At 32.4% G+C, this 17,478-nt stretch overlaps 2 protein-coding genes across 3 annotated transcripts; one reads left to right on the forward strand and one right to left on the reverse strand.

Moving 5' to 3' along the window:
- The first annotated feature begins 402 nt into the window (after nt 1-402).
- LOC112734952 (uncharacterized) lies at nt 403-3,527 on the forward strand. Of its 2 annotated transcripts, none has more exons than XM_025784491.3 (4): nt 403-1,055; nt 1,587-2,463; nt 2,545-3,234; nt 3,317-3,527. In XM_025784491.3, the coding sequence occupies exons 2-4, from the start codon at nt 1,651-1,653 to the stop codon at nt 3,353-3,355; spliced, it is 1,542 nt and encodes a 513-aa protein (XP_025640276.1). In that variant the 5' UTR covers nt 403-1,055; nt 1,587-1,650; the 3' UTR covers nt 3,356-3,527. The 2 variants fall into 2 exon arrangements, with proteins under 2 accessions (XP_025640276.1, XP_072087534.1); XM_072231433.1 differs by having other exon boundaries at nt 667-1,055; nt 1,424-2,463.
- A 1,197-nt stretch (nt 3,528-4,724) lies between these two features.
- LOC112734953 (uncharacterized) lies at nt 4,725-9,160 on the reverse strand. Its single transcript, XM_025784494.3, has 6 exons — nt 8,645-9,160; nt 7,252-7,660; nt 7,095-7,171; nt 6,956-6,992; nt 5,720-6,192; nt 4,725-5,455 (listed from the first exon to the last, which is right to left on the reverse strand). Exons 2-6 carry the CDS (start codon nt 7,577-7,579, stop codon nt 5,312-5,314), a joined length of 1,059 nt encoding a protein of 352 aa, XP_025640279.1. The 5' UTR covers nt 7,580-7,660; nt 8,645-9,160; the 3' UTR covers nt 4,725-5,311.
- Between the last annotated feature and the right edge of the window lie 8,318 nt (nt 9,161-17,478).

Consider the following 17,478-nt stretch of genomic DNA (forward strand, 5'->3'; position numbering starts at 1 on the left):
TTAACTTGAGATCTTAAGGTTTTGAGTTGGATGTGGTGTCTTCTCATCTTATATTATTTCGCTTGATTCCTCCTCGAAATCTCTCTGCAACCTGATGGTCGAGAGCTCTCGGCAGTTGGCCCAACAACCACTACCACATTGTTGTCCATCTGCTGGTTTTTGCAAAATGCAGTTCATTTTTCTTATTTTTGGCATAAATAATGCACTGTATGAAAGGAACGTCTTTTGTTTTTTATCTTCACCACTTTGGAAGTATAAGTATCTTTGTTCTATTAGACCTCTTAAAGCGTTACAAGACATGTCATTTTCTCGGCTCCAATTGTTTTTGTACTTAGAAGTTAGAATAAGCATAATTTAAATATTTTATCATCATATTATTGAACCTTGTTTGTTCCAAACCCAAATAATAAATTTGTGCATATTCTAGTCTGTGTCAAAGTTCGTAATAATAGTAATTTTAGATATCACTTATAATTCTTGTGAAAAGAAAATTAAACTTTCATTTATAATTCTCATTTACTTCATATGAATTATGAGTAATTGACCTGCTAATCACCAATATATATTAATAATTATAGATTTAATGCCAAAAAGAAAAGTAGGTTGGAATCATCTTTTCCTTCCTTTCAGAAAGATCAAAATGAGAGTCATTATACTGTTTTTTGTGTATCTACCGGTGACAGACACATTGTAAATCTGAAAAACACAGAAAGCAAAAGAAGAAGAAACACTAACATCCCTTTGCTTTTTCTTTCTCTATCTAACTCTGCTTTTCTTTGCTCTCACTCATTCCGCTTACACAAATTCTGCTGCATCATTACATACATACACGTCTCATGGGACTGAAATCTCTCACCTTGTGATGTTCACTTCCCACTGATTTACATTGACTTTTAATCTTTTATACACCTCTTCCCTTGCTGAAGCTTCCTGTGCTGTTTCACATGACACAGATACTAGAACCTTCTTTCTTTCTTTCATTTGCCCTGAACTACACATGAATTTTTTCCCTGTTTCTGTGCCAATGTCCCATGTTTCATCCTGTTATTAAATAGGTTGGTCCTTCCTTCATTACCATCACGTGTTTAACCGATTCATTTATATAGATTTTTCTGTTTCTTTGGTTTTGTTACTCTGTATATATATGATGAATATGATGATGATTGATGAGAGTGCTCCTGCTGTATCAATTAAATTCAGTATTTATAGTCTATGGCTCTATGCAAATGTTAAATATTTGTATATTTGGTTTATTCACAAGAGAGTAATGGTATTCTAGGCTTATTCCATAATCAGAGGCTTAAATTTCTTGGTTATCATATCCATATAGATATTGAATAAAATTGGTAACGTGAATGTCAACTTTCCCTTTCCATTCTTTCTGTAAAGCATTATGAAATTTCTAACTTTTCCTCTGCTTAAGCTTAATGGCAGCGAAAATGCAAGTTCATATCAATTATCAGTAATTGAATACCCTGTTATCAAGGTTCAATTCATGTTTAATTGAAACAAAAAATCTGGCCTTTTTGCAATGCAAGCTGAAGAGTCAATGATCAGAAACCTCACATCATTCTTATTTTCTCCAGAATCTGTTGCTTGAATAGAAAGATTTTGAGTCTTAGCCACAGAAAACTTGAGTTGAAGAACAAGATGAATGAGAGGAAATTGGATATTAATGCTCCTCTTATGTCTGTGAGACGCTTTTCTGCTGCATCACCATCACCGTCCTTAACTGAGGCAAAGAGAAAGGTACTAGAGAAAAGGTGCACTCTTGCATACTATTTGGATCAGGTAACAGAACCTGTTGCAGTGCCTTTCAATTGGGAGCATATCCCTGGAAGACCAAAGGGTAATCATGGATCTCAACCTCAACCTTCTAAGGATTCTCCAAGTCTTGCCCCTGGAAAATCCACAAATGTTGCAGAAAGAAAAGAAGAAGAAGATGATGATGATGATGATGTTTATTCTGATGCACTTGAGACACTGTCATGTACAGAATCAGCCTCTATGAAGTGTAGTGCAAGTGGTGTTAGTTTTGATGCAGACAAGCACGGAAGCAATGCTGATGATGATAAACAAGCACAGGAATTCATGATGAACCGGTTTTTACCTGCGGCGAAGGCCATGACTGTCCACCCTCCTCAATATGCTTCATCAAGAAAGCAACAATCTGTGGTGGCAGAGCAACCCAGAGATGTTCTCAGATTGGTTCGCGAGGAAAGAAAGTCCATTGTTAACAAACACATCACTGATTTTGTGCTATATACTGCCCAATGTCAAGATGATGATGATGATGATGATGATGATGATTATGGTTATGATGACTCTACAACTACAAGTGTTTCTGCTAAAGGCTGTGGACTTTCCTTTTGCTTGTTAAATACAGTGCCTGGGATGAAAATGAGGGATGAGTTTAACATGTCTTGTGCATATGAGTATGGAAAAGGAAAACCAATCAAGAAGGTGAGAACCATGTCCATAACCATAACATGAATGTTTGTGAATTAGCACTTTTTGCAATTCATGAATGTTTTGTCCCTGCAGGCTTGGGATGCTATTCACAAGAGCAAATCAAGGTGTGCAGCTTCATCACCACACAAGCATGAGTTAAGCAGAAAATGGAGAAGTCAATCAGAGAGGTTTACTTACTCACCTGAAATGAAGCAACTAGGTGGTAGTGGTAGGCTCTTTCGCCGTTCCACAACTAGTTTCCAAAGCAAACCTCAACCTCTCTTTCCCAGACATGCAACTGCTACAACATTACCAACATCAGTTTCATGTTCTGTAGATACAAGGCAGAGAAAAGAAGACACTATCACTATGTTTGATACACAAACTATTTTACCTCCTTCAAAGGAGAATCAAGAACAAGATGACAAGGCTCAAAGACTGACAACTGACCAGGCAACTAATCAAGACTCCATGTCCTTGCAACTTGTGCAGACTTCATTTGACAAAGAAACAAAGATCAATAACAACAACAGCAACAAGCAAATTGTAGCAGTTGATCATCATCATCATCAATTTGTTCCGGCACCATTATTGCCAAAATCACCTTCTGACTCTTGGCTTAGCCGTGCCCTGCCATTAGTTTATATGAAGAATTCCGGATTCCCACATTCAAATCGTGAGAATATGGTCCTTGCTAAAAGAGAAAGTTTGAATGCATCATCAAGGTGGGAAACAATGGTGAAAACTTGGAATTTGCATGGTGGTCATGCATACTGTTCTCAGGTAACAATTAATTAATAAAGCTTTCCTTAGATCCCTTAAGAACTTTACTTTAGTCTTAACTATATTTTGGTTTTGTATGCAGGAGCTAACTCTATACAAATCTCAGCAATCAAAATCTTAATCATAATCATATCATGTTATGTTATGACACCTTTTAATTATTTGACATTGATGTTCAGTCAGTATTTGTATAAATAGGAATCATGTATCCCTTTCGGACATTTGCTTCTTTGAAATGGATTCAACATATCATAAGCTGAAGTTCCTGCACTTCTATTATGTGCTTCTTTTAATTTCTGGGTGTATTTAAATTGACAGTATTGATTGCTGTTCCTTGTACTTATAATAATTGGCTGTTAAACTATCTCATATACACAATACAATTACATGTAAAATTACTTTTCACCATTTAATTAAGCTTAATTCATGTGATCCCCTTGATTAAATTATTATTCATTATTAATTTTCTCACTTTATTCTTAATTATTATAATTTCCTCTCAGTCTCTTATTCAATTTTGTACAATTATACATAAAATTTCTCTACTTATATAACAATGTGAAAAAATAAAAAATAAAATTCACACTTCAGTAGTTCAGTTGTCTATGAGGAAGTTAAATAATAAAATTTAGTTAGAGTAAAAATAAAGTCACTCATTACCTGTTTCATCATTATTTACTATGACTAGTATTGTCCATTTTAAATATTTCAATATTGTAATGAATTTTTATAATAATTGTTAAGGTTTTTTTATTAAAAAATATAATAAAATATTTCTTGGGTTTTGTTACTTGTGACAACCAAAGTTTTTGCACGAAATGATTCTTTGTTGGTTTAGAAACTATACTTACAACGAGAATATATTTTTATGAAATTCTTTACTAGCAAAAATCCGTTCGTCAGGGATCTATCTCCCTAAACATGTGTTTAGCCATGGCCAATTATATGTTGCTTTGTCTCGAAGTATTTCTCAGTCAACTACAAAAATTTTAGTCAAAGAAGAAAAAATAAATGGAACAAGTGAAAAATTTACGAAATGTAGTTTTCAAAGAAATATTATTACCTTCATCACAGGTAATTTATGTTCTTAGTAAATGTGTAAATAGCTACTTCTTGGTACAATTCAGTCTACATATAATTTTAATCTTTAAATATTTTTCATTGATATAGATATTTTTGTATACAAACTTCAATTTATTGACGACTAACGACTTATATTTTTTTAATAGACAATTTGATTTCAAAGGAGCTCATCAATATATGCCAAGAGATAAAGACAACGAACTTAAATATTTCAATATTGTAATAAATTTTTATAATAATTATTAAGGTTTTTTTATTAAAAAATATAATAAAATATTTCTTGTATTTTATTTCTTATTTACGACATATATTTTGCTTAGAATCTGAATTTATATACAATTCCAGTTTGTCTTTTTTTTTTTTTTAAAGAGACTTGTATGTGGAATTGATATATCGTAGACATGTGGTGGAAACAATCTGCTCACATTCAGGCACACTATATTCAAGAAACCAATGAAGAGTGAAGACACAATAATACATACACAAGTAATAATAAAAAAGTAATCCATATCCCTATTACAAAACCGGGCCTTAATTAATTTCTAATTTATTGCTACGTACTAATTAAGCCCGTACAATTTTGACTTACACACAGCAAAGAAATGATAGATATACCGGCATATCTAGCTTATTACTATATATATTCTTGGCTTCGAGTTACTTTCCTTCGCTATTAATTATATTGTGTTTGATCAAACCAAATACTTGCACCACAAAAATAATCTCTCACACGGAACTCATTCGTCATCATGACACGTTTCAGTCAAATCCTATTTAAGGGGAGAAAAAATAATGTTCCTGTAATAATGTAAGCTCACTACTGTAGCGACGGCCTGCATTTGTGTTTTTTTTTTTTTTTTTTTTTTTTTTGTGGGAAAAGGTTTTAATATATGTTAATTATTATTAGTTAGTTATATCATCTCTGAGAGTGTATGATATTGGGTAGGTTAATTATATGGTGTTTCCATTATTGACAAAGCTAAGTTAATTAAGTCTATGAAAGTGAAAGTTTAGTGCTAATTTCTGGGGTTCCTGTGCCATCATTATTGTCTCCATCTTTGTGATGACTCAAACCCAGTTGCAAATCTGGAACCCATTGCTTCTCTTTGTGCTGCAACTGCTTGTCTTGATGATTCAACTGCACGTACGTTTTTTCATAAATTAAATTAAATAAATGACGAAGAAAAAACATATTGATAGAAATCGCGAAAGGAAAAGTCTAGGGCCAGCAACTTTGTTAAATTCTGACCAGCATGTAACCAGCAAAAAAAAGTGAGTTATTGGATGAAATATCACGCCAATCTCACACCATTAAAACCATCGTTAATGGCTATTTGATTGCTACAAATCACAAAAGTTGCTGCCCCCTAACATTCCTTGTCACGAAATTTAATAATGGTACCTTGAAAGTATTGGAGTTTGATAGATAGTCTCTGATTGTGGTGGTGGTGTTGTCTCCAAAGGTGATGAAGTCAGAGGTGGTGGCAAATGGAGAGGATTGTGATGAGGGTAGTGTAATGGTGTTGGTATTAGGAAGCCTTTTGAATTTCCAGTGATGAAAAGGAGGCCACTTTTTCTCTTCAAGAAATCGGCTTGGTCTCATGGGCGTAATTCTGCTGGCTAGTTGAGTTTGCAACGGTGGTGTTATTGGTCTTCTAATAGAAGGTATTTGATGATTCAAGTGCCATAGGTGGTGGTTTGTGGGCTTTGAATGTGGGAGGGAGGAGAATGGAGTAGTGGTGGTGTAGTTAGTAGTAAGAAAAATTCCACCGTTTCCCATCTTGAAATGTTGATGAGGACTACTCCTCTTCATCATCGTCTCATACGCCACACCACCTACTTCATGCTTGCTTCTCTGTCTTTCACTTCTTACTACTGCAACATTTTCCATTTGCTTAAGGAACTCAGTAACCCTAACCCTAGGAACCCTTTACTATAATATTTCATTAGAAGGAAAAATATTTACAAGCATTTATTAAAATGGTATATGAATCACTTCCTTAAATATGCTCGTATATTCCTAATATATAACACGTTAAATTATTGGTAACCTCTCTACTACCTACTCTAATCTAACTGTTGAAAAATGTGGACTTTATGCAGAGAATGCATCTTACATGCAGGAGCTTTATTCAGCTTAGATAGACTATTATTAATTATTTTGTTGTATTGATCAGCTTCGTCTGAAACCAAATTATTATTATTATTATTATCTACCCAGAAAAAAAAATTAAAATGTTTATTAACTATACCAATATAATTACCTTCTCAAGAAAATGTATATAAACAAAATAATTAATTTGATTGGATAAAGAAAATTGAAAGAGGCATTGTTTCTATTGGAAGTCCACAGCATTGACCGAAGTCAGTATACCAATATTTATATGAATATCATATCAAATATATACAAGCTAAGGTCCTCAAAATATAAAATAGAAGGTAAATTCTATTATAACTATGTTATATGGTTATGATGATTATAATTAAAATTAAAATTATATATTTTTTAAAATTATAAAAATATTTATTTTAAATATTATTGTTTAAAAAATATTATTTAATAATAAAAAAATATTACTTTAATTTTAATAATAGTCATATCAGAAGATCGAAAATAGAATAGTCCTCAGTTCCTCACCTTGGCCAGAGTCATCAAGTTTCTTGCTTCGATACATCTGAAATGAAAATTGCAAAGTAACCATGAAATTATTACTTAATTACATACATAAGGAAAATAATACATGAGCAGTAGTAGTATAAATACATCGAATAGCTACCTGCAAGTGACTCTTGACATGAGCAATGCTTAGGCCTCTGACATTCATTAACTGAAGCACCAATTTAGGTGTTGCTCCTGCAGCAATTGAATATAGCTAGCAATTATAACATACATTTATATTATATGTTGATTAATTAGGGCAAAACTTGACTTACTTTCTTGACCTCCAAGCCTCTGAACAGCATGGACAAAGGAGAGATGAAGATCAGGAGTCCAACGAAGCCTTGGCATCTTTGATCTCACATATTGTCTCACACCACTCCCTCTCTTCCCTTCTCTTGATGCTGTGCTGCTGCTACTTGGGTTTGTTTCTTCATCCTCCTTTGCTTCATTATTATTATTCTCTTCTTCCAATTCCTCATCATCACTCATACCCGCTCCTTCATTCAAGTCAAATGAATTTTCCTCACCCTCATTATCATTACTACTCTTCCCGCCACTTCCTTCATTATTCTCTTGATGAATCTCAAATCCCTCTGACATATTTATTTATTTTAGCAGATGCGATGCCGCTCAATATAAATGCTACAATAATTTCTTGAATTCCTCCTTTACAAATTATCTCTGAAAACCAAAACAAGGATGCAAACATTTAAATATACACACAACTAATAACAAATAATTAAACAAGAACATACAGGCTGTATGTAGTATTGACCACTCTATCTATATATACAGTAGTAATTAATTACTAGCTAGCCTTTAAAACCTATATTCACTGAAGCAATTAGCCGAGGCCATGGTAAACTAATTTGTATAGTGGAAAACATTGATTTTAATTTAATATCCTTGTATGTATGTTACGGTAGTAGTAGGTCAAAAGTAGTTTAGAGTAATACTGATGAATAAAGAAATTAAGCTGCCTACTTCTCTATCTGATCTTTAATATACCTTAGCTTGAAGAGCGCTGTCAAAAAAATTGAGGAATTTCGGCGTTAAAGTAAAAAATTAATGAGCTATATCTACCTAGCAATCAAAATATGAGCATAAAAGGGAAAAGTAAGGAATTATTAACTGAGCGCACATATGGAGTGATCAAAGTAAGAGTAGGAATATAATAGTAATAAAAAAAAAAAAAAAAAAACATGTGTTTGAACACAGTATAATCTTGTTAGGTCATTCCGATCCCTCTCTGGAGATATCAGCAAAAAGATGCATCATATCATGAAGAAAAGATTAGCATATGCACATTAATTAATGGAAGATAAGATAACAACATATATATGTTGAGAGATTAAATCACAGCCAACCATCATGCTCTAATCTAATAGGGCACTTGTGAGGGGAAAATCCAGTGGTGGCTAAAATTTTTCTCAGGAACAATAAGTATATTTACGAATTGATGATGATTATAGAGAAATACACAAAAATCTCGGAATAATATTATCAACTCATGATTAGTACTTCACAAAAAAGGAAGGTGGGTGGGAACAAGAAAACCATGAAAACAATTTAAAAGAATAATTATGTATATGAACTTATGACTGTTGATCTTGTTAATTATTAGTTTCATATATCTTGTTCAAGTTAAGAAAAATATATACTAACCATTTATTATAATGGATGTTGTGCCTCTATTTTTCTCTTCCAACACTTGGGATCATATGTGCAACTTCGCCGATCAAACATATATCACATATTCTCTGATCTCTCTTGGGAAATTAAAGATCCATGTTGTGTTTCTTTGATATGGATGGAGAGAGAGAGAGAAAGAGAAAGAGAGGATATATGACTTGATACCTCCTGGTTGTTTTTTATGCCTTTTTGGTGTATCATTCAGCAGCAGAATTGGCGTCATAAGTTTAAGATAATATACAACTTTATATATAAAAAAAAAAATTCAAATTTAAATTTAAATGAACAATAATATTCTGACAGACTACTTGTTATTATCCTTAAATTGTAATAAACATGCATAATGGATACAGATGTTGCTGGTCCCTCTTTTTGTACTATATTGCAAATCATGTGACAATTCCTACCACTTTTCTGACAGTTGTAAAAAAAATCTATACACTCTTTCTTTCTAATTATCCCTGTCCCTCTTTAGCTATATATCTACCTAGCTTTGCTAGATTGCTCGTGATTATCTTAAATATCTTAATTATTTGACCTGTGTGCTAGGTACACACTTCATCTCCCTTTAATTTAATTTAATTTAATTTGTTATTGTCATACATTCATATATGTATGTATTTAGTCAAATTAATTCACCTAGCTCTATATGCTATAATAATCTTAATATATGAGAGCCTCTGTAGTATTATGTGGACCCGTTCCTTCATCGACCTTTTAATTTCATCTCACCTAAAACTAAGACTTTCTTTGTTCCTTCTCATTCAAACACTACGTTTTTCTTCTGTCTTTGTGATGATATCAATTTCTTAATCGTCATCACCACTATTATATATAATAATAATAAGTTATTATTCATTCTTAAATGGTTTTATTTCTTAATTTTAATACCATAGGTTTCCACAGCCTTCTTTCCTATTTACGGCGTGTGTGTAACTGCTGTATGATGACGTCTGATTCTTAGCATTGTTTATAGAATATTGCGCCATATATATTATTGGACAATATAGTGTTAATAATTGTTGCCGTGAATATGAAAATAGTCCATTTTGGTAGGAAACATACGTGCACAAATGAAGATAAGTACATTTTAGGATCCTATACAATGGAGTCAATGGTGGAAATAAAATAAATAACTCAGTTTACACGGACATTTGTCAATTCATTATAAAATTTACTGATTAATCCAAGTGCATGCATGATGATTGTTAATTGTATATATGATTTGAATATCGATCTTGGTTGTACTCATATCACTGTTCACATAATTTTATAGCTAAGTGAGAAATTCTTTAAGCAAAACAATAAGAATAATCTAAAATAAACCTAGTATATTTTTACGAAAAATGTTATTTTTCCTTTAAAATTTAATTTTTGGTAAATCTTTAAATTTAATAATATATTATTTTAATTCTTTAATTAATTATGTCTCTTATTTTTTAGGATTCCTTATTATTTAATTAATTTAAATATTCACTTTTATGATATCAATGGTTAAAAAATAAATAAAAATATTTCCTCTCTCTTCTAATACACCACCATCACACCACATGTACGGGTCTCTCTCAAACTCTTTCAACACATCTAAAATGATAATAATACCAATTGATTATTTCATCAACACATCCAAAATTCATATTTATGTGATTTGTTTACAATTCTAAATTTATAAAATTACACATTTAAAATTATAAGATTACACAACCAAAGTCACAAGATTATTGTAAACCAAATAATTAATAAGCAACAAAAATTACCAATAAAAATGAACAAATCCTTAACACTTACAAGAACAATAGTACTCTCATCTAATTTCTGAAAAATTAGAAATGGCACGGTAGAAACACAGACACATCCAATATTAACATGAATAACATGGACACATCCATAATTAGATCATTACACATCCAAACTACACTAATATTCCAAACCCAAAATCAACAGAGTAGTGAAAATTATGGTTTAGCACATCTAAATTACATTCATATTACAAAACTCCCATCATACATAGTTGTGCAAGCAGCATTACTTTAGATGGAGAAGGGTCGCAACGGTGGAGGAGACCCAGGACGGAGGAGGCACGCATGGACGGAGGAGGTGCGCCGAGGAGCTGCAAGTCGCCGATGGAGCTGCGCGCGCATCGCAGATGGAGAAGTTCTTCGCGGGGGGAGGTGGAGCTCGTTGCGGAGGGAGATGCGCGGAGCAGGAGAAGACGAACGTCGCGAGGAGGGGAGGCACTGCATCTCTGGGTTTTTAGTTTTTATGAAGACGAGGTTTTCTTTGATTACTGTAGAGGATCGGAGAGATAACTAGTTAAAATCTGTGTTTAAAAGAATATTTAGATTTTTATTTAGGATTTATTAGTGTTAAGAAGATTTAAATTTTAAATTTTAATTTGGTTATTCTGTTTTTCTAGATTTGTTTTTTAAACTAATATTAAAAAAGAATAAATCTATAAGCAAAATACTTAACTAAATCTAACCAAGTTGTTATAATCACTTTTTCAAATCACGTGCCTTTTCCTTCTTCATTTCCTTCTCATTCTCCTTCTCCTCCTCCTCAAATCACGCGCCTTTTCCTTCTCCTCCTCCTTCTTCTTCTTCTTCTTCTTCTTCTTAATTACTACTCAGTTGCTGCTTTTTCTTCTCTTTCCTTTTTCTCTTTTTTTTTTTTTTCGTTATCATCATCACCACCACCATCACTACGTTCTCCTCTTTCTCTTCCTATTTTCATTAGTTTTCCTCCTCCTCCTTCTCCACCATCATCATCATCATTATCATTATATCGTCATCATTGTTATCGTCATCGTCATATTCTTTATCGTTATCATCGTTATTATTATTGTTATCATTAAATTTTTGTCATATTAATAACGTTGTCTGATCCAAAATTATTTTGGATATTTTTGTTCATAATTCAGTCTTGTTTGTATGCTTATTTTTTAACTGAGTTTGCGTGTTGCAATCATTAAGTAATTTTGGTGTAGAAGCTAAGAAATTTATGTGTATTTGTTAAGAAATTATGGTGTATTTTTATTTTGATAAGTTTTACATAATTCAAAACTTAGCACAACGATAAAGGGTCCAACCCTTCCTTCTTCAAGGTGAGAGAGAATATCTTCTACAACCCGACAAAAAAGCACACAATTTATCCGATTATTTCTGCACATTAACTTACTAATGAGATATCGCAGTACTAAAGTGTTAATCATTCCATAACTACTTGCGTTAGGCCATGATAAATTACTCTAGGTCTTGTAACTACTTCTTCTTCTTCTTCTTCTTTTCATCATCATCATCTTCTTTTTTTTCTTATTCATCTTTTCCTTCTTGTTTTACCTTCTCAAGTTTCTTCTTATTTTACTCTTTTAACAAGAATAAAAACAATAATGAACCTATATTCATGCAACTAAAAGAAATAAATAAATAAAGAAAAAAGAAGAAGAAAAAATACAGCATTAAAAAAGATATTTTTGTGCTTTTGTAGTAAAGTTTTGGTGTAAAAAACTAAGAAATTTATGTGTATTTGTTAAAAATTTTTTGTATATTTTTATTCTTGTTTTACCTTCTCAAGTTTCTTTTTGTTTTACTCTCTTAACAAGAATAAAAACAAAAAAAATCAAATAAAGAAGAAGAAAAAATACATAATGCTGCAAAATTACTAGAAAGAGGATAAACTTGCATTCATTCAACTAAAAAAAGAAAACATAAGAAAAAAAAAGAAGAATAAGAAAAATTACAGCATTAAAAAAGACATTTTTGTACTTTATTTTGTAGCAAAGTTTCAGTGTAAAACTAAGAAATTTATGTGTATTCGTTAATAAATTTCGGTGTATTTTTATTCTGATAAATTCTTTATAATTCAAAACTCTTCATCTTCTTCCTCCTCATCTTCTGCTGCTTCTTCTTTCTCATCATCATCTTTTTTTTCTTATTCATCTTTTCCTTCTTATTTTACTTTCTCAAGTTTCTTCTTGTTTTACTCTCTTAACAAGAATAAAAATAAAATAAAAAAAAATAAATAAAGAAGAAGAATAAATACATAATGTTGCAAAACTACTAGGAAGAAGATGAACCTACATTCATTCAACTAAAAGAAAGAAATAAGGAGAAAAAAAGAAGAAAAAAATACAGCATTAAAAAAGATATTTTTGTATTTTTGTAGCAAAATTTCAGTGTAAAAACTAAGAAATTTATGTGTATTTGTTAAGAAATTTTGGTGTATTTTATTTTGATAAGTTTTGCATAATTCAAAATTCTTCCTTCTCCTCCTCCTCATATTTTACTGCTTCTTCTTCATCTTCTTCGTCTTATTATTTCATTCTCTCATAATTCTTTTTGTTTTACTCTCTTAAGAGGAATTAAATAAAAAAAAAAAATCAATGCTGCAAAGTTACTAGGAAGACAAGGAGGAAAAGAAAAACGTAGCAACAACAGCAGGAATAAAAGAACGACGATGGAGAGAAAACACGCGAAGAAGAAGGAAGAATGCGAAGAAGAAGAAGGAAGAATGCGAAGAAGAAGAAGAAGAAGGAATGCGAAGACAAAGAAGGATATGTTTACGTTAGTGAAGTGGGCGTGTGTACCATATGCATGTAATGAAAGTAGTTTTTGTTGCGTTTAGGCCAACTTAGTTGGATTTGGTTGTCAAAAAGACTTGAATGTATAGCAAGATTGGTATTAAAAATAGGCTAAATAAAAGACAATATTTAAAGGATACCTAGTTACACTGATAACATAAGTTGTAATAATAATATAGTGCAACTAGGTATCCTTTAAAATTGTCCTTTATTCAGCCTTTTTTAACATTAGTTTAAAAAAACTAAAACAAATATATCTGAATAGATTTACTGTCTTTTTTTTAATTTAAAAACAAATCTAAAGAAACATAATAACCAAATTAAAATGTTAAATTTTAAATTTATTTTTTTTAAGACTAACAAATCCTAAATAAAACCCTAAATATTCCTTTAAACACAGATTTTAACTAGTTACCTCTTCTCTACAATAACCAAAGAAAACCTTTCCTCCATAAAAACTAAAAACCCAGAGCTACAGCGCCTCCCCTTCTTGCTGCGTTCGTCTTCTCCCGGGCCGCGCACCTCCCCCCGCAACGAGCTCCCCCTCCCCCTGCAAAGAACTTCTCCATCGGCGGCGCATGCGCAGCTCCGTCGGCAACCCACAGCTCCCCGCACGCCTCCTTTATCCTGGATCTCCTCCACCATCGCGATCCTTCTCCGTCTAAGGTAATTATACTTGCACAACTATATATGATTGGGACATTTTGTAATATGAATGTAATTTAGATGTGCTAAATTCTAATTTTCACTATTTTGTTAATTTTGGATTTGGAATATTAGTATAATTTAGATGTGTAATGATCTAATTTTGGATGTGTTCATGTTATTCATTGAATGTGTTCATGTTATTCATGTTAGTATTGAATGTGTCTGTGTTTCTATTGTGCCATTTTTTATTTTTCAAGAATTAGATATGAGAGTAGTATTTTCTTGCAAGTGTTGAGAATTTGTTCGTTTTTTTTTATAATTTTTATTACCTATTAATTATTTGGTGTGCAATTTTGTGATTTTGATTGTGTAATTTTATAAATTTATAATTGTAAACAAATCACATGGATATGAGTTTCGGATATGTTGATGAAATAATTAGTAAATATTATTATCATTTTGGATGTGTTGAAAGAGAAAGAGTTTGAGAGAGACACGTAAGTGTAATGTAATGGTGGTGTATTAGAAGAGAGAAAAAATAAAAAATAAGTAACTTTCTTAATTTTTTGAACAATCGATTATATAAAAGTATATAGGTATTTAAATTAATTAAATAATAACGAATCCTTAAAAATAGAAGACATAATTAATTAATAATTAAAATAATATATTATTAAATTTAAAGGTTAACTAAAATTAAATTTTAAAGGGCAAGTAACATTTTTTAACGTTATCAATAATATTTTGCAAGAGAATGAAATGAGGTAATAACTAGGGAGGATTTATTACCAAGAAAATGTTTGACAATTAAGCTTTTTCTTCTAAAGGAAATTAAGCTTGGGAGTGATCGGAAGGGGGAGGGGAGGGAGGAAGTTGAAGTTTACATCAACTTTATTGACTTTTAATTGATGGTACATCCAACTCTTCTAATTTTTTGAATCCCTCTTAACCATATGTGCTTTTAACTCACTTATTATGTCCTTATCAATGCCATGATATTTTCCATTTCTGATTTTCTACTCCAGTTTTTAATTTGTTTGTCTTTGTTTATTTTTTCAAAAGAACAACAACATTGCAAAATACTAAAAAGAAACCATCATCATCACAACAAATACTACTATATTCTGCTCTATCTGTACTGACTACTAGCTAATAAAGAGTAATTAGTTGTACGAAATTGAGAAATTAAGCATTTTTTAGTCAATAATCTTATTTTGTGTAGGACTCGCATTGAATCATCTAAGAATAATTTACTTTTCATTTTTTATTTTGCTAAATTGCATTGTACTTATTAATAATTTTTTCTCTTTAATTATTAACGAGACATACCTTATTAATTTGTTAGAATAATTTGACTAAGTTATTATTAGTTTAATAAACCGTAGTTGTTTTGTTTAAAGAATTTTTTTTTTCTTTGTATAAGGCACGAGATAAGTTTATTTATCACACAACTAATTCGATACCAACTTATTATGCGTGTTGCCAATGAGTTATAGTCAAGGTTGCGAGAACCGGACCGGTCATCGAACCGGTCGAGTTACTGGTTCAATGGTTCAATGGTTTAACCGGGGTTGAACCGTGGTTGAACCGGTTTAATTAAATATAGAGTAAAATCATAAAAAATTCAATACATAATTTTAAAAATTTAAATTCAATCATTTCTAAACTAATAAAATTCAAAATTTAACAATTTCACAAAATAAATTATTCATAATTTATCATTAAAAGTCACCATCACTTCACAAAATTAAAGCATTCTGTCTATGAAATTACCTAAATTGCAAGAAGTTTGAGCATTTCACTCATTTAGGTGTTTTCATAACAAAAATAACATCAACCACAAGCATGAAGAGCTACCATGAGCAATGGATAAACATGAGTTTCATAACTTAAACAAGCATCAAGAGACAACCCAAAGTGCATTATTCTTGAACAATTTGCCTAAACAAAGAGTGGTTCAAACTATATGGTAACTACAACATATAATTCAAACTCAAAGCATCACAGAGGCATTTAATCGAACACCTAGCACGCAATGTACAAATTTAGCATAAACAAACAAACTTCAGCTACAATGCTTATCCATTCAACAACTTCCACACTTAATACAGCCAAACACAACAACAAATAGAAGTAACCAAGCTTATATAAGCAAGCAAAGCATCAGCCAACCGAGAAATTTCCAATTCTCAAAACTTGCAACAAACCTAGAATCTACAAACTGAACTACCTTATTCCAACAACCTAGAATCCACTAACGAAAATAAAAAATCCAACTAAACTAATGTAGAACAAACTATAGACTGGCAGAGCGTTAATGGATTCTATTGAGGCTCCTCTGTTTGGTGAAAAATCCTCAGGAATGCCGAAGACAGAAATTATGCAAGGTAGGCAGCAGCAAATTGTTGCACACAGTATAAAGGGCATGGCATATCCGATAAAGCTGAAGGTAAGGAAGACTATACATAACCTGCACAGATAGAAACCTATATTGTTAGAAGACCTGAGAAAGTGAAAAATAAAGTGAAAATAAACTGTTTGAGTTATGACATTACCTAAGCATCAGATCCAAATCAAACACCAAAGGCAAGAAGCAATAAGAACAAAATGGCAAAAAAATAGAAGCAAACAATGGATGAATCATAAATTACCCCTATACTCGTCACTGAAGCAAACAGAAGCAACAAAACTGGATTGAAAAACAGATTCATGAAGCACAGAAGCAGCAAAAACAGATTGAAGATTCATGAAGCAGCAAACAGAAGCAGCAAAAACAGATTGAAGATTCATGAAGCAGCAAAAACAGAGGAACTAGGAAGCATGTTCAAACAGAACAGGCGAGCTTAGAAAATCAGTCTTACCGGCGAATGAGAGGCGGGCTCGGCGAGCTGGGCGAGGAGGAGGCGGCCTCAACGCGGTGGTGGTCGCGGCTGCTGTGCAGTGGTTTCGGTGGCTAATGACGAGCGCTGCTGGGTGGCGAGTGGCGACTGAGGAGCGCTGCTGGGTGGCGACGGAGGAGCGCTCTGGAATCTGGTCTCTGGAGCTTGGTCGGCGGTGGCGCTGCTGGCCTTGGTGAATGGTGGGTGAGGGGGGAAGAAAGGGGAGGCTGGGTGGTGGGAGCTTGGGGTTGCTGAGTGAGTGAGTGTCGAGTGATTAGGGTTAGGTTAGGTCTTCCGCCAGTTTCTCTTTTTTTTTTTTTTTTTTTTTTAAAAAAATAGCCAAAACGACGTCGTTTTGCTTTTGAATTTCCAAACCACTGAACCGCCAAAAAACCGGACGGTTCTTCCGATTTGCCGGTTAACCGCCGGTTCGACCGGTTTTTTAACCGGTTTTTTGCCATTCGGTTTTTTAGGTTACCCGGACCGGCTAGGTAACCGGTTCCCGGTTTTTCCGGTTGAACCGGCCGGTCCGGTCCAGTTTTCAGAACCATGGTTATAGTTCAAATGGCATAATCTCTCCATACTCAATTAAGAGGTTGGGGGTTCGAGTCTCCTATCTTTGATAAAAAAAAAAAAAAACTTATTATGCGTGTTTATCCCGGTTAGAAATTAAGGTAGTGGTAATATTAGGAAGAAAAAAG

Source organism: Arachis hypogaea, chromosome 20 (genome assembly GCF_003086295.3).
Source record: "Arachis hypogaea cultivar Tifrunner chromosome 20, arahy.Tifrunner.gnm2.J5K5, whole genome shotgun sequence".
In the NCBI taxonomy this organism is placed as follows: domain Eukaryota; kingdom Viridiplantae; phylum Streptophyta; class Magnoliopsida; order Fabales; family Fabaceae; genus Arachis; species Arachis hypogaea.

Bases quoted from the DNA above. Each gene is read 5' to 3' on its own strand.
- LOC112734953 (XM_025784494.3), bottom strand. From the start codon at position 7,579: ATGTCAGAGGGATTTGAGATTCATCAAGAGAATAATGAAGGAAGTGGC. The intron at 7,172-7,251 runs GTAAGTCAAGTT...CAATTGCTGCAG, and splicing joins GAGGCTTGGAGGTCAAGAAA to GAGCAACACCTAAATTGGTG. The intron at 5,456-5,719 runs GTACCATTATTA...ACGTACGTGCAG, and splicing joins CAAACTCCAATACTTTCAAG to TTGAATCATCAAGACAAGCA.
- LOC112734952 (XM_025784491.3), top strand. From the start codon at position 1,651: ATGAATGAGAGGAAATTGGATATTAATGCTCCTCTTATGTCTGTGAGA. The intron at 2,464-2,544 runs GTGAGAACCATG...TTGTCCCTGCAG, and splicing joins AAGGAAAACCAATCAAGAAG to GCTTGGGATGCTATTCACAA. The intron at 3,235-3,316 runs GTAACAATTAAT...TTTTGTATGCAG, and splicing joins GTCATGCATACTGTTCTCAG to GAGCTAACTCTATACAAATC.